This window comes from Leuciscus leuciscus (genome assembly GCF_965113295.1).
Source record: "Leuciscus leuciscus genome assembly, chromosome: 1".
NCBI lineage: Eukaryota > Metazoa > Chordata > Actinopteri > Cypriniformes > Leuciscidae > Leuciscus > Leuciscus leuciscus.
This window is the reverse complement of record NC_138725.1, coordinates 9,028,603-9,044,850: the sequence shown is the minus strand read 5'-3', so window position 1 is coordinate 9,044,850 and position 16,248 is coordinate 9,028,603. Positions and strand designations below refer to the sequence as shown.

The 16,248-nt window shown below is 40.6% G+C and overlaps 1 protein-coding gene and 1 long non-coding RNA gene across 2 annotated transcripts in view; one reads left to right on the top strand and one right to left on the bottom strand.

The window, feature by feature from the left end:
- The window catches only part of LOC309492428 (uncharacterized protein), a 291,943-nt gene extending 287,789 nt beyond the window's left edge, over positions 1–4,154 (bottom strand). Inside the window, exon 1 of the mRNA XM_082161396.1 lies at positions 3,622–4,154. Coding sequence (XP_082017522.1) covers positions 3,622–3,628 — 7 coding nt within the window. The 5' untranslated portion in view covers positions 3,629–4,154. The remainder of the gene's footprint in view (positions 1–3,621) is intronic.
- Positions 4,155–7,918: 3,764 nt separating this feature from the next.
- LOC309481941 lies at positions 7,919–8,771 on the top strand. The gene is made up of 3 exons (XR_014200151.1): positions 7,919–7,984; positions 8,157–8,286; positions 8,410–8,771. It is a non-coding gene; the product is annotated as an uncharacterized lncRNA (long non-coding RNA).
- Positions 8,772–16,248: the final 7,477 nt, after the last annotated feature.

Here is a 16,248-nt window from a genome sequence, read left to right as displayed (position 1 = left end):
GTATTATTAATTAGGCTAATTTGTTAAAAGAGTGTTCCCCTTGTGTGCCTGACCCAGTCATTGGTCTGACCTGCCCTGTTAATGCTACAGGAATGAATGGTTACTGAGTAAACCTGCCAAGTCTTTTTTATATAAGGACCGTTTTCATCTATATACTTTTTGAATTTTCTTTTATTCTGTGTTTATTTTATTGGGAAAGGTGGTCCTCATAATGTTTTTAAACAGTCATTGGTGGGCCATGAGTTGCAAAAGGTTGAGAAAACCTGTGCTATAGGGTTGGCACTAATGACTACTTTTGTATCGATTAATCTATTGACTGATTTATCGATTAATCTAAACCAGGGGTTTTCAAAGTCTAAGACAGTGGGCCTCCCTTTTGACACAACTTGTGGCATGCCTTCGGGGATTCCATCGGTGTGGCATCTTCTAATAGCCGCGTCGGAGTACCAGCTGTTGTTTATTGACTCACTAACGGACCCATCGTATGACTTCTGTGTGCCTGTGATTACGTGTGTGTGCGCGCCGACATTAAATCAGGGTGAGTAAATTTTCTATCGTTTCTCTTTTTAATCTGCAATTGTTTTTAATTAGATGGTTAATAAATATTTGTGTTTAGGAAATCTCTTTGCTCGCGTTAAAGCAAGGTTGAGCAGCTACATTAACAACTTGCTGTCAGCAGCCCTTGCTTTTTGAGCCACGTCTGCAGCTTTGATCCCATCCAGTCTGCTGCTCAGGCGATCTGTTTTAGGCTCGAGTGGGCCTGAACGTTTTTTTTTTTTTTGTGGTTTCATGATTTTGTTTCTGTTTGTGTCTTTGTATGGATTTGGCTGGTTCTGTCACCAGTCTGATGTCAATCAGATGCAGGGTTCTGACATAAACCCGACTTTCATTTCCAACCAAAATGCAACCCCTGATCATCCACTGACTGATGTTACTTTCTACTCAAGGACCTTGACAGAATTGTAGTGGAGTAAAAAGTAAGATATTTGTCTTTCAAATGTAGTGAAGTTAAAGTAAAAAGTTTCCAGAAAAAATAATACTCAAGTAAAGTACAGATACTCAAAAAGTGTACTTAACCCTCTGAGGTCTGAGCTGTTTTCTGGGCTCTGGAGGTGTTCTGACATGCTCTGACATTTGTGTTTTTTTCTGTTACTTGTGACATTTTCATGGCTAAAGTCTAATTACACTGTATTCAGCACAAACTCTAGCCTGGCAAGCCAGACGTACATCAAGATGTTTAGTCTGGCAACTCACCATAGACACGGTCAATCTGATGGGTGGGATAAACGGCTGTCTTTCAAATTCCCTCTGCACACAATAGGACAGCGCTTCAACCAACCAGAGCGTTTTCCCAACAGCGGAGCTAACGTTAGTTGATAGATTCAACTTTTAAATCTGGCCGACAAAACTACGAACACATCTTCCTTTTTTTAAGAATGACTTAAGTGCCGTTCTTTGTTCTTTTCTCAAAGAAAAACTTAACTCCAAGTCCTCCAAGTCCTCCAGAGTTGCGGCCAAAGCCGATTCGAAAGACCGCTGTTCTCCATCCGCAGCAGCCGTCATTCTTTGTTTTCAAGTGGCAGGAACCGTCACAACTCTGTCGTCATATGTTAAGCCCGCCCCCGCCTACTCTATACACGACGTGATTGGCCTGACCCAATTTAGGTTTTTGCAGCAAAAAGGTCTATTGAGAGTTGCTAGACCCACCCTGGCTGCAAAATAAGTTTGCTGCCGCTAGGGTGCGTCTAGATTTCTAGGCTACACAAACTCTGCTACAATAATATATCAGCAGCATGTATGTAAAAGTTTGTAGTTTTGAGATAATGACATTTATGCGTGGTTTGTGAAAATACAAAAAAAAAATCTCACTGAAATAAGGCCATGAAACCCATACTGATTATTTCTTCACAAGACTTTTGAAAATTGTATGACATAGCCTAGAATATTTGCTCCAAAACTATGTGAAAATCACCCTGACTGCTCATTCAGATAAGACAATATATTGATTTAAAATTTCTAGGGCTGTCCCCGACTATGGATTTTCATAGTCGAATCAGAATCGTCATGTCTTGCCTATAGTCGACTAATAGTCGAATCATGTGTATGGGGGTGGGGGTGGGGCTGGGGGCGGGGCTTTAACGTTTCAAAGCCGCGATGTACAGAAAATCACACAAAGATATAGAAGAAAATGTATAAAAACATTTTTTGATCAATAAGAAATAACATAAATAACTCCAGAAAGGCCACACTGCAGATTTGCATTTCACATGCAAATCAAATTAAATCGGCTAAATTACCTGTGCGAGCAGGCCAGCCTACAGCACAACATCGATGCACCGAAAAAATAAACAATTAATTTACTAAATTAAATTAGAACAGAATATACCTTTCTAATAAATAAAAATACAAAACGAAATAAATCAGAATCAAGTCACAGGATGAGGAGCAAATGTGTGCAAAATGCCTGAAGTGCAGGGGAACATATATTCAAAACACAAGCCAAAAATAGTTAGATTAGATAACCCTGACAGATCAATAAATAAAATAAAAATAAAGAAATTATTAAAATAACGATAGTAGCCAAAATTTTCACCTTTGTCTTTTTAACTGCAGAAACAACAATAAATGCTAAACTGGAGAGGCAGTCTTTTTAGCTAAAAATGTTCACAGCATCCAAAAATAAAATTAGAACCGGCTGAAAAGTTTTGAAATCACTTGTACCTGATCGAGAGAACAAATCCTGAAAGTCTTTCACTCTGTCTGTCCGTTGGAGTCTTTTCAAATTGTGCGCGCGCATTCTAACGTGAAACCCAGTCTATGCGTGAAACATGTTAACGGTGGCCGGCAGAAGTGCGATCATGGTTTTCCTGATGCTAAATCCAGCCTTGGAGAATATCCTTTCTGATGGTGTACATCCACACTTTAGATTTTCTTATCCCAGACATCGTTAAAGATTTAAATCCTTGCCGCGAAGACGCTCCTCTGTCGGTCACGGATTGAAAGTGAAACTTAAATCTGTCACGGGTGTTTGGATTTATTCACGCACGTTAAAAAAATATTTATTAAAAGCTTCTTTCTTTGCACATTTTTATATAGGCCTACAGCATTATCATAATAGGCTGAATATTAACGTATTGACATAAAAGCTAGTTCTATGTGAAATCAGACATTGAGCGCCCTCATATAGCCAAAGTGGCATGATCCTCGTTTCATAACACCTCTGCGAAGATTCGACCGTGAGATCGGTAGTCGAATCAGGCTCCTCCTATCGAAGCATCGAATCTTCGACTATTCGGGGTCACCCCTAAATATTTCTAAGACGTGTTTTGTGTGACAAAGCCATATGCGAAGAGGCGTGATCATCTCATGAATATGTAAGCCTTTAACACCTGAGAAAGACAAAGACACTCCCCTAACTGCCCTATTAGGAGCGATCAGGCCCTGTCATTAAGAGCAACCTTGCACAAAGAATGAGGAGATTTAAAAAAGAATGGCTTTTAGATTGTTTGGATTTATTTACAACACAACACAATCCAAAAATACAAATGACAAAAGAGCACATTGAAAACAATGATCCAAAGACAGAGACCTTTGTGCCATTCCTAAAAACATTGTACATACCTTTCATTTCCAAGGTGTTTGATTTTCACTTTACCATGTTCATGTACAGAGACTCATGTGAATGTTGAAGTCAGCAGGACTCAGTTGCATCTGGTCCCTGAAAGAAAGAAAAAAAGAAAAAAACTGTGAACATACTGATATCAAGAGAAACTATAGGGCTGCACGATTTTGGGAATAGATTTTAGATTTTTCTGGTTAAAATTTCTTTTTAAAATTCACAGAATACACACACACACACACACACGTTTCCAACAATATATAATGAACACCAGGTTTGTTGTGCCTTGTAGGCATAGGCTGCAGTGCTGCATAAAATAATAATAACAATAAATTAAATCTTCCAAAAGATTTCAAGAACAACTACGCTAGAGAAAAATATATTGATTATCATATGTTACTTCAAATGTTTCCATTCGTTATGATGATATGAAATGAGATAATAGTAAAAACATAAAGCCTAATGTTTGGTGCATTTTTCCTTTCAAACGCAATCGCGCTCCAAAATATCATACATTCAAACCCACAGCGCGCTCCAAAATGTGATACCACAGCGCGCTCCAAAATATGATACATTCAAACGCCATCGCGCTCCAAAATATGATACATTATGGTTATACATATCTATGTTTGAGCAGATATCCACAAACAGTATTTAACAGTAAACACGGGTCTAAATAGTATAATATTCACCATATATCTAGCAACAGTTCAACTGCAATGTGAAGTTTATGCAACAATACCATAAACTAATAAGTAAGAATTTCTTACCTTACATCTTTCTTGTCTTCAAATCGCGTTCTTCTTCTTCTTAGGTAAATCCAATGTAAGCTCAGACGTGTCTTCCAAACTCGACGAAAAGCAGAGACTTGTGAAGTGTTTTGGTGTTTTGTGTTTGAGGTAACGAGGGCGTTCGCGTTCCATGTGGAGATTTGCATGTGAATCTCTTTTGCGCGAGTGGGCGTGTCGAATTAAAAAGTAATTAGCAAGCGTTTGAGATACTGGACATCCTGTTGGTTTTATACAAATTACTTAAACAGAGAATATTTGTTTTCAGTTTGAATCCGATCATTTAAAAGGACACACTTAAATGTGTATAAAGGTATATGGCTCATAAATGTGTGAGAAGTATTCGCTGAGTTTTGTTTCAGTTTATAGACGTGCTCAAGAAAAAAAAGTTCACCGCGACGGAGAGGCAGAACGCACACCCTGTTTATTTTCTTTATTTTACAAAAGCACAATGTTTTGATTTGATTGTAAGTGGACACATACAAAAGTAGAAATATCACAGATTATTTTTTTATATTTCTTTTTTCTGTATAACCATAAATGACGGAGTAATTTAAGTTTATGTTGCTGCTATGTGAAAAAAATCCAGCAAAAACAGTACTCAAGTAAATGTACTTTGTTACTGTCCACCTCTGATGTATTGCATGGATCGATCACATCCAAATGGTCCCGTCATCTGTGTAGTTTCTTTGACTGATTATGTGACTTAGGTGACGTGACCGCGTTGTCTTGAATGTATTTTTTTTTTGGCATAAATTGTTGTTGTTGTTGTGTTCTGTCTTGGTTTAAAGGGGGGGTGAAATGCTATTTCATGCATACTGAGTTTTTTACACTGTTAAAGAGTTGGATTCCCATGCTAAACATGGACAAAGTTTCAAAAATTAAATTGTACGTTTGAAGGGAGTATTTCTGTACCAAAAATGCTCCTTCCGGTTTGTCACAAGTTTCGGAAAGTTTTTTTCGAGTATGGCCCTGTGTGACGTCAGATGGGGCGGAATTTCCTTATATGGGTCCTAAGGGCACTTCTCCTGGAAGGGCGTGCGCGCACCTGTAGACTAGAGCGAGAGAGCGAAAGCACAGCAGTACGCCCATCAAAGCGCTGTGCTCGGCTTTAGGGAAGTCAATGTCACCAAGTGGGTTTTTGGTTGCCAGGGCAAGACAACCCTGCACAGATTCCCAAAGAACCCGGCGTTAAGGGACCAGTGGATGGAGTTTGTTTTTCCAGAGCATCAACAGAGTTGTGTTCTTGTTTGTTTGTTACCTGCATTTCGCCGATGATTGTTTTATAAACAAAGCCCAGTTCGACGCCGGATTTGCAGATCGTCTAATGCTTAAGGATGGAGCAGTCCCAACGATAAAGGTTCACGGTTGTGCGTTGGAACCACAGGCGGTGAGTAAAACTGCTTGTCTGCTTCAAATGTCTCTGTGTTGTTAGCTATCTGCGCATAAGCACAGCTTTAGCTCCGCCCGCACGGCACGCCTCCAGCCGCTCGTTTTTTTTCCGGAAAGACTCGGTACAGCCTATCTTTCTTTCATAAATGTAATAAAACTAAAGACTTTTTGAAGATATGAAGGATGCAGTACTACTCTATAGGTACTCAAGATTAACATGAGATTGACTGAAACTGAGTGTTTCACCCCCCCTTTAAGTGGAATGTTTCTTTATTTCTTTTTTTCTGTATTCCGCAGGAGCTGAGTTTTCCTGGAAGCAGGCTAGTGGTGGTAGCTGCACGGCCTTCACCTTAATTAGGTGTTATTAGTGTTGTGTTATTTCTGATCACAATTTGTAGTGGAGTGTGATTTTTCAAATTGTGTTTTCCTTGCCGTATGCAGCTATAGCTAGCCTGCTTTTCGGGGGCCTCAGCCCCTGCAGTGATCTACATTCCTTGTCGTCTTTTGTTTGTCTTTTTGTTTACGGATCGAGACAACTTATTGTGAGTTATTATTTGTTTAATTGTTTTCTTTAATAAAAATTGTTTGTTTAAATGTGAACTCAGGCCTCCTGCCTCTTCTGAGCAAACGGACTTGTGTTCCGTTTATTGAATTATTTCCCCGGTAATTCGGGGTGGCATAGTCACTATTAGACGAGCCACGTTTTGCTACACATGTAAACAATTAAAGCGTTGTTGTGGCGAGAGGGGGAAAAAAATAGTGCATATTTATTTAACTGAATCACAGCCTGATTCACACGGCTCTCGTTTCTCCGTGTACACTGCATGAACACTGCACAACAAACGACGCACGACAAAGCTGAAAATCGTCCCGACCCGAAAAAGAGTCGCACGAGTCAGAATTCGGCTCAAAATCGGACGAAAATCGCACAGTGTATTCCCGCCTTAAGCAGATCCTTCATGCTTTAAAGCAGATATGTGGGAGCACTTAGCACTTATGGGTTTAAAAAGAAGAAGGAAAGCGACGACTTAGACAGAAGCATCGCGGTTTGCAAGCTGTGTGAGACAAACATGAAACACTCTGGAAATACCACCAATTTCAACCCGCGAAGACCTCACCAAGGTTTGCATTCCCAGGCTGTACGCTCAGACAAGGGCACACGTGCGACGGCTGGACCTTGCGAACAACTAAAGCATATGTCACCATCACGGCCCACTTTATCAATGAGGAATGGGAGCTCTTTACGTATGTTTTACAAACCAGGGAAATGCCTGAGAGCCACACCAGACACAACCTGGCAGAACATCTGAGAGGGGAATCACAGAAAAGGATCCAGTAATAGTCACTGACAATGCGTCAAATATGACAATCGCAGCTGAGAAGGCAGCATTCACACTTCATCTCAAATGCTACGCTCACACACTAAATCTGGCTGCACAACGTGCCCTCAAAATCACAGCAGTCGCACGCCTGGTGGGAAGGGTGAGACGCATTGTGAATTTCTTCAGATGGAGCACCACAGCCAACCACATGCTGAAAGAGAAACAGAGGCTTCTACGACTACCAGAGCACAAGCTGATGACGGATGTGGTTACCAGGTTAGTGTGTGGTTACTTTTCAATAGTTTATTTTGTTTTTTATTACTAATTTGTTTAGTCATTTATGTAAAGCATGCTGTGAAGTGTGAAGGGCGCTATAGGTCTATAAATAAAGTATATTTCTTTTATTTAACTAAGGGTGGAATAGTGTGCATGACATGTTGGAAAGATTCCTGGAGCAACAACCGGCCATCTGCAGAGCCCTGCTCTCGAGTGAAGTCAGGAAGACCGAGAAGGATCTGTGCACACTGACTGAGTCAGACGTGACAACAGCTGAAGAAGTAGTCATCGCGCTGAAGCCCATGAAGGAGGCTACACAGTACATGTCCAAGGAGAAGACCCCCTCACTGTCAGTCGTCGCACCCCTCCAGGACACACTGATCAACAGACTGAAACCGATCAAAGGTGAATCTGCAGTCATAAAAGAGATGAAGGTTGCCATGGCTGGAGATCTTCAGAAGAGGTATATTGACCTCAAGGCAACTCTTCATGCATGTTCAGCGATGGATCCAAGATTCAAAGAAAGACAGGAAGTTTATGATGGACTGATTGTAGAGGCTGCAAGACTGAGCATGCAGCCATCAGAGGTAAGGCAGTGATGGTACTGCTAGGTTTAACCTTTGGCCTTGTACCCTATCCGCCATCTCCTGGCGAGAGTAAGCATAGGCCTAAATAATGCATTGTTCAAAGTTTAAAAGGCAAATCATTAACAGGTTTAAAGGCATATTTTAAATATAGTAATTAAATTCAGTAATTTAGTCACTTTGGAGTGTGGATGAAGAGGGGACAGCAAATGCTCGTGCTGATGATGAGGGGATGTAAAGAAGACGCTCTAAAGAAGACGCTGTAGATGAAGCAGAGCAATTTATGGAAGGAGAGAGCAGTCAAGGTCAGTATCACCCATCATTATCCAGTGAAGCGCACTGTGTTGTCTGAACCTCTGTGTAGGAATTATGGAATGTGCATAACTATAAGTAATGCTTTTTTGTTTTTATTGCTTATTTATTTGAAGGCCAGCGTCCTCCACCCAGGAATCCAAGGCCGTCTTGTCCACTGGCTGCCCTTCTTGGTGAACGATACAGTGGTGGTGCAGCACGACCCAAGACAAATACCCAAGAGGACGAGGCCAAGGAGCAGATGACCCGCTACAAGGAGGCAGATCTCCTGGAAGTGAAAGAAGATCCACTGGTCTGGTGGAAGGAGTACCCGTATCAGTATCCACTCTTGTCACAACTTGCTAAAAGGTACCTCTGTGTCCCTGGCACTAGTGTTTCCTCAGAGAGGGTCTTTTCCACCACCGAAGATATCATCACTGCTCAGAGAAGTGCACTTCTCCCAGAGCACGTTGATCAGATTCTATTCCTGAACAAAAATCTGAAGACAATGTACAGATGGTGGACAACCAGAATGCCTATTACCGCCGCGCCAGCTGCCGCGGCGAAATCACCGCGGCGAAAATAAACCAGCCGCATTTCAAAGTCGTTCCCGAAATGACCGCCAGGTGGCGCAAAGGGACATTGTGCAAAACAGCAGCAATTGCCGTTTTTTAAAATGTAAGTGGGTTAAATATAAAACCCTAAGCCTAATAGGCATATTTCTCATATATATAAATAGGCCTATTAGGCTACAACAGAATAGAACCAAAGATGGAATCAATTTTAGAACTGAAAAAATAGAATCAAAAGTTTAAAATATAGACGATATTAGGAGCAATGACGCTGAATATTTTTACTATTCTATTGAGGAATTAGATAAATGAAGAGCTCTCGTGAGCGATACAATTGCATAGTAATTTATAGTGATTTCAAAAGCAGTCCTTAAAAAAAAAAATACATGGAGTAGTGTGGCATAATTTTTGAGAGATTACGCGGAACGCGTTTTAGTTAAGATCCTGGTTTCAATGCCCTTAATGTATATAGGCTAGGCTACTGCTTTAAAAAAATGTCACAATACGTTCTGAGATTGTTTTGAATTAAACATTGAAGTTTAAAAAGTAGTGTTTTGGCACACCAGGCCGAGTGGCGTTACGCATTGTTCAAAAATCAGGTTTTATTCTGGCATGTTGAATTGGCGTTAGAATTTTTTTTTAGATTTAGATTTTAGATTTCGTTAGATTTATTTTTCTCATAACAGCTAAAATAACTTAATATATGCCTTGTCTTAATATGACCTACTTAATATAGGCAATAGGCATATAATAGCCCTTATAATAAATTAGCAAAACTTGGCCACTAAATATTTAATTTTCAATTATTTTAATTATCACAATTAAAGTTTTAATTTTATTAAATTGAACGAGCGCAACAATCAGCATTTAATCAAATATTCTAAAAGATGTTTATTTCAACATAATATTTCGTTTTTTCGACATAATATGTGTGCGTGCAACAAGCAAGATGTGTATTTGTAAATCCGGTGATGCGTGCATTGATTTTTATCAATAAACTAGTGTTTTCTGACAGTGTCGACTGCAAAGATGAAGTTGACGATCGCCATATTTGTAGTGAACGCACCTAGAGAGAAATGCACATAAAGACATAATCAGAGAGTAGCCTTTTTCTTTTCGTTTTGAATTATTTCGTTTGAAGACATTTCAAGCTTTGTGTATTTGATGTATTTATCATGTCTGTGTGAGGCATACGCTGAGTTTCGTTAAGTTAGGAGGATGAGATGCGCTCCAGCTGACGTGCAATGCAAGTGACCGCGCGGGCGCCTCCATGATTAGTGTCTGTTATATTTGCTTCTCTTACTTATTCAATCCAGGCAACTGGTTGATGAAAAATTGATTAAAATTAAGATACAATTTATAGAAAACGAAATTCACTTTAAAGAAAGGTTTTCTACTAAACAAAACTTAATGAAGTGGTCAAAATCATGTCTGACCCACTCCATATCCATCTCTCGATATAATGCGATATCTTACTCGTGCTGTTCACTTTTCATATTCAACATAGATGGAAAAAAATAGCATTATAATATTTTAACAAATATGATACTAAATGAGATTATTTAATGGCTACAACAGTATAGTAGGCCTATAGACTCTATTTGTACAAATGGCTGCACAATAATTTAATTAAATGAAACCTTGTAATGAATTCACACTGTAGGGTAGACTGTGTACAGTTGAGACACCTTAAATAACTTGCGTTCGCAGCAAGCACAAGTTGTGATTTTTCCTGTGCACTTGCATATTAGTGTCAGCTGGGAAGGAAATATAGAGACCAGACCTCTTGGAACTTTAATTGAATACATAGCGTTGGTAAAGCATACTGAAATTACATCCCTACAAATGTATTAGGCCCTACTGAAAATAAATGTATCGAATTTAAGCAAAGTAGCCTAAATGTTAAGACTGTAAGCCCTTTGCTTTTTTACGTAGCCTATAAAGGACTCTTATAGCCGACTTTGTGTTAATTTAATTTGTAGAGGATTTTTTAACTCAAACATTAACACTGAAATAAATGAAACTAAATTATTGTAAATTAATTCAAACATTGACTTGCTATTAGCTAACATATGCCAGGAAGCAGCATTTGGATTTTGCGTTATGTATGATATTTAAGAATGAAATACAGTAGTCCCGCGTTGTTGTGGTCAGCATAGGTTTCTTTAATGAATGAAATATAAAATACAAAACATTTCAATAGAAAAATATTGAAAACAATTCAATAGGCCTATTTTACATTTCTACATTCCAGTAGAACCCCCGTTGCGCTGTACCACCGCCGGCAAAACCTTCTGAAGGTGATCGATGTAGTTATTGCACGCTGTTTTTGTCAGGCGATCTCTCCAGAAAGTCACTATGGCCTGAAGAAGCTCGTCTTTGTTCCATGGCTTAGCCTCACGTCTGACGAACTCTTTTAGTGCGTGCTAAACCAGTTCGATCGGGTTGAGATCTGGTGATCTGCGGGCAAGGTACGCCATTTTACGCGTTGGAATGTCACACAATAGGAAAGAAGACTTTGGAAATATGTACGTTAATATTAATGTTAATATTAACATTATCTCAGGAGCTGGCTTGAGTTGGCTTAAAGTGGGGGAGGGCGCATACTTTGCATTTGAATGTTGTGTGACATTCTAAAACATTTCACTAATGACGCACACAAACACAACTGAGAAACATTTTTCATTTTATCTTATAATAAACATTGGCTAGTTTATGTTTATATATATAAACCAGTCAATGTTTATGATAAGATAAAAAATATTTCTCACTTGTGTTTGTGTGCGTCACGCGTTAAATGTTTTAGAATGTCACATATCATTCAGATGCAAAATAAGTTCCCTCCCCCACTTTAAGCCAACTCAAGCCAGCTCCTGAGATGAGGCAGGCTAAACAGTATGGGGGGGGGGGGGGGGGTTCCGACTCACAACCGACCCTACTAACATTAATATTAACGTACATATTTCCAAAGTCTTCTTTCCTATTGTGTGACATTCAATGGCGTAAAATGTGTGTTCTAAGTGTGTGTGATTGCACGCATTGTGTTTATCGTGTAGTAAAGAGTGGGCATCCACAACAAACTGGGATGGTTCGAGTCGAGAGGCAAACGTGGACTGCCTGTGAACGTAAGGCACTTTATAACTAATTCAGTTGCCCAGAGATTCCCCCGCATGGCTAGCTGTGACGGCAAGCGGATCAAGGACAGGGTGAACGAATTTCTACGCTCCCCGAGGAATACTATTGCTCACCGACGTCTACAATATTAGATATGGTAGTCATCTCCATTTTAAAGTTAGAATTCTTTAAATAAAAAAAATATATAAAATAAAAAAAATTATGTTTTAAAAAAAAAAAGTACATATTTACATTTTGCTTGTGTCAAAATTAACAAATTATATTGTAGCTACTATTTTTGTAGCTAACGAAATTATGTGTCGAAAAAATAAAAAAGTGTTTTTACAAAACCTTGTGCTGTTTTTTGTGTTTATTTATTTATTATTATTAAGTTGGCTTGAGAAAGCCAACATATTGAAATCCTATTTAAACTTATTATTATTCTTCTGTGGAAACTATTGACTCAAACTCGCCCTAGAGCTTTAACTCTACATACTCCAAACTCGGCTCAGACACTCAAACTGATCTGAAGTTTTATGCTATATCTTTTCAGACTGATCGGACTTACGGTTTTCCTACAAATGACGATCAAAACTCGGAAAAAGTCCCATTGACTTAACATTGGGCATTCTAAAAAAATTCAAACTCACCAACCGACAAAAATTCAAATCTAAATCCCTTGAAAACTAAATCAAACTGCCATTCTATATATATTAGCCAATGAAACTCATTTAAACTAATAAACTCTAATTTCATACACTTATAAACTAATTAACTTAAATTGAATAACTAATTAACTAATAAACTCATGAATTCATAGACTTATGAACTCTTAAACTCATAAATTAATAAACTCTGAACTCTAAACTCATTTAAACTTATAAACTCTAAACTCAAAAACTTGTACACTTATAAACTCATCAATTTATACACTTATAAACTCTAAACTCATAAACTCTGAGTGTGTGTGTGTGTGTGTGTGTGTGTATCTATCTATCTACCGCTCTGAATACCATAGCAACCACCCAGAACACCCTAGCAACCACCTAGCAACCACCCAGAACACCCTAGCAACCACCCAAAATATCCTAGCAACCACCCAAAAGACCCTAGCAACCACCCAAAACACCCTAGCAACCGCCTAGCAACCACCTTAAAAGACCATAGCAACCACCCAAAACACCCTAGCAACCACCCAAAACACCCTAGCAACCGCCTAGCAACCACCCAAAATACCCTAGCAACCACCCAAAATACCCTAGCAACACCATAGCAACCACACAAAACATCCTAGTAACCACCCAAAACACCCTAGCAACCGCCTAGCAACCACCCAAAAGACCCTAGCAACCACCCAAAATACCCTAGCAACACCATAGCAACCACACAAAACATCCTAGTAACCACCCATAACACCCTAGCAACCGCCTAGCAACCACCCAGAACACCCTAGCAACCACCCAAAACACCCTAGCAACCACCCAAAATATCCTAGCAACCGCCTAGCAACCACCCAGAATACCCTAGCAACCACCCAAAACACCCTAGCAACCACCCAAAACACCCTAGCAACCGCCTAGCAACCACCCAAAAGACCCTAGCAACCACCCAGAATACCATAGCAACCACCCAAAATACCCTAGCAACCGCCTAGCAACCACCCAAAAGACCCTAGCAACCACCCAAAATAGCCTAGCAACCACCCAGAATACTCTAGCAACCACCCAAAATACCCTAGCAACCGCCTAGCAACCACCCAGAACACCCTAGCAACCACCCAAAACACCCTAGCAACCACCCAAAATATCCTAGCAACCGCCTAGCAACCACCCAGAATACCCTAGCAACCACCCAAAACACCCTAGCAACCACCCAAAACACCCTAGCAACCGCCTAGCAACCACCCAAAACACCCTAGCAACCACCCAAAATATCCTAGCAACCGCCTAGCAACCACCCAAAACACCCTAGCAACCACCCAGAACACCCTAGCAACCGCCTAGCAACCACCCAGAATACCATAGCAACCACCCAAAAGACCCTAGCAACCGCCTAGCAACCACCCAGAATACCCTAGCAACCACCCAAATCACCCTAGCAACCACCCAGAACACCCTAGCAACCGCCTAGCAACCACCCAAAAGACCCTAGCAACCGCCTAGCAACCACCCAAAAGACCCTAGCAACCACCCAGAACACCCTAGCAACCGCCTAGCAACCACCCAGAATACCCTAGCAACCACCCAAAAGACCCTAGCAACCACCCAAAAGACCCTAGCAACCACCCAACAGACCCTAGCAACCACCTAGCAACCACCCAGAATATCCTAGCAACCACCCAAAACACCCTAGCAACCACCCAAAATACCCTAGCAACACCATAGCAACCACACAAAACATCCTAGTAACCACCCATAACACCCTAGCAACCGCCTAGCAACCACCCAGAACACCCTAGCAACCACCCAAAAGACCCTAGCAACCGCCTAGCAACCACCCAGAATACCCTAGCAACCACCCAAAACACCCTAGCAACCACCCAAAACACCCTAGCAACCGCCTAGCAACCACCCAGAATACCCTAGCAACCACCCAGAACACCATAGCAACCGCCTAGCAACCACCCAAAACACCCTAGCAACCGCCTAGCAACCACCCAAAAGACCCTAGCAACCACCCAAAACACCCTAGCAACCGCCTAGCAACCACCCAAAAGACCCTAGCAACCACCCAGAATACCCTAGCAACCACCCAAAATACCCTAGCAACCACCCAGAACACCCTGGCAACCGCCTAGCAACCACCCAAAAGACCCTAGCAACCACCTAGCAACCACCCAAAAGACCCTAGCAACCACCCAAAACACCCTAGCAACCACCCAGAACACCCTAGCAACCGCCTAGCAACCACCCAAAAGACCCTAGCAACCACCCAGGACACCCTAGCAACCACCTAGCAACCACCCAGAACACCCTAGCAACCACCCAAAAGACCCTAGCAACCACCCAAAATATCCTAGCAACCGCCTAGCAACCACCCAGAATACCCTAGCAACCACCCAAAAAACCCTAGCAACCACCCAGAACACCCTAGCAACCGCCTAGCAACCACCTAAAAGACCCTAGCAACCACCTAGCAACCACCCAAAAGACCCTAGCAACCACCCAGGACACCCTAGCAACCACCTAGCAACCACCCAGAACACCCTAGCAACCTCCCAAAATACCCTAGGAACACCATAGCAACCACCCATAAAATCCTAGCAACCGCCTAGCAAAAAACGTTCTGGTCCAAACTTTCTCAAGCCAACTTAAAGTTTGTCTCGACGAACTTTCGCATCTAGTTATTATTATTATTATTATGCAGATGTAAATTCAGCCATTCTGTTGGATAAAAATTGTCCCTAATGTAAAATGGAAATGAATGGTAATTTTATTTTATAAATATAAATATTTAATATAGGCTATAGGAGTTCTAAAATATTGCTACACCATTTTTGTTTGAAATGTATTTTTACATATTTTGCTTTCGTTAATGTTAAAGGGGTCATATAATGCCATTTTTGTACAAGCTAATATGATTCTTTAGGGTCTAAATTAAAAGTTTGTAATATACTTTAATTAAAAATTCTCATTAGTATTGTAAGAAAACACTAATTTTAGCTGGTCAAAAACAGCTCTGTTTTCAGCACGCCGTTTCAGTGCATGTGTCTTTAAATGATAATGAGCTTTGCTCACCCCGCCCCTCTGTTCTGTGGGTACACCGTTTGTAACACAATAACCACGCGTTGTTCATTATAAACGTGGGATTATGAATTATATTGAGAACGTCGTACATAGAAAACATGCTGTAATGTACCCTGAGTGTAAACCTTAGATGCATTCATCGTGAAGCCTGCAGCAAGGTTTGCAAATTTCGCAAAGATTAATATAAATACTAATATAAAGGTTAATAAAACATTACACTCACATCTTCTGGAGGTTCAGCAGTAACACGTTGGTACCGATCCGTTTTTTCTCGTTTGTAAAGCTGTCTGGTGTGAAATGATTAGCGTAAACATGAAAGCACAGACGGGAATCCCCGTGAGGGAATCCCCGCGTCAATCCTTTGGGCATATCGCTTCAAAAACAAAACTCAGCCACTGCTTCTTCAACGGCTCGGATTTAGGAACATCCAAATGACTGCTGTGTTCCTTATTACATCTAAGAACAGAACACCACAATCGTGTAGACGCCATTCTACTCCAGCATATCAACAATGGCAGACTACTATGACGACGGCTGTCACAGC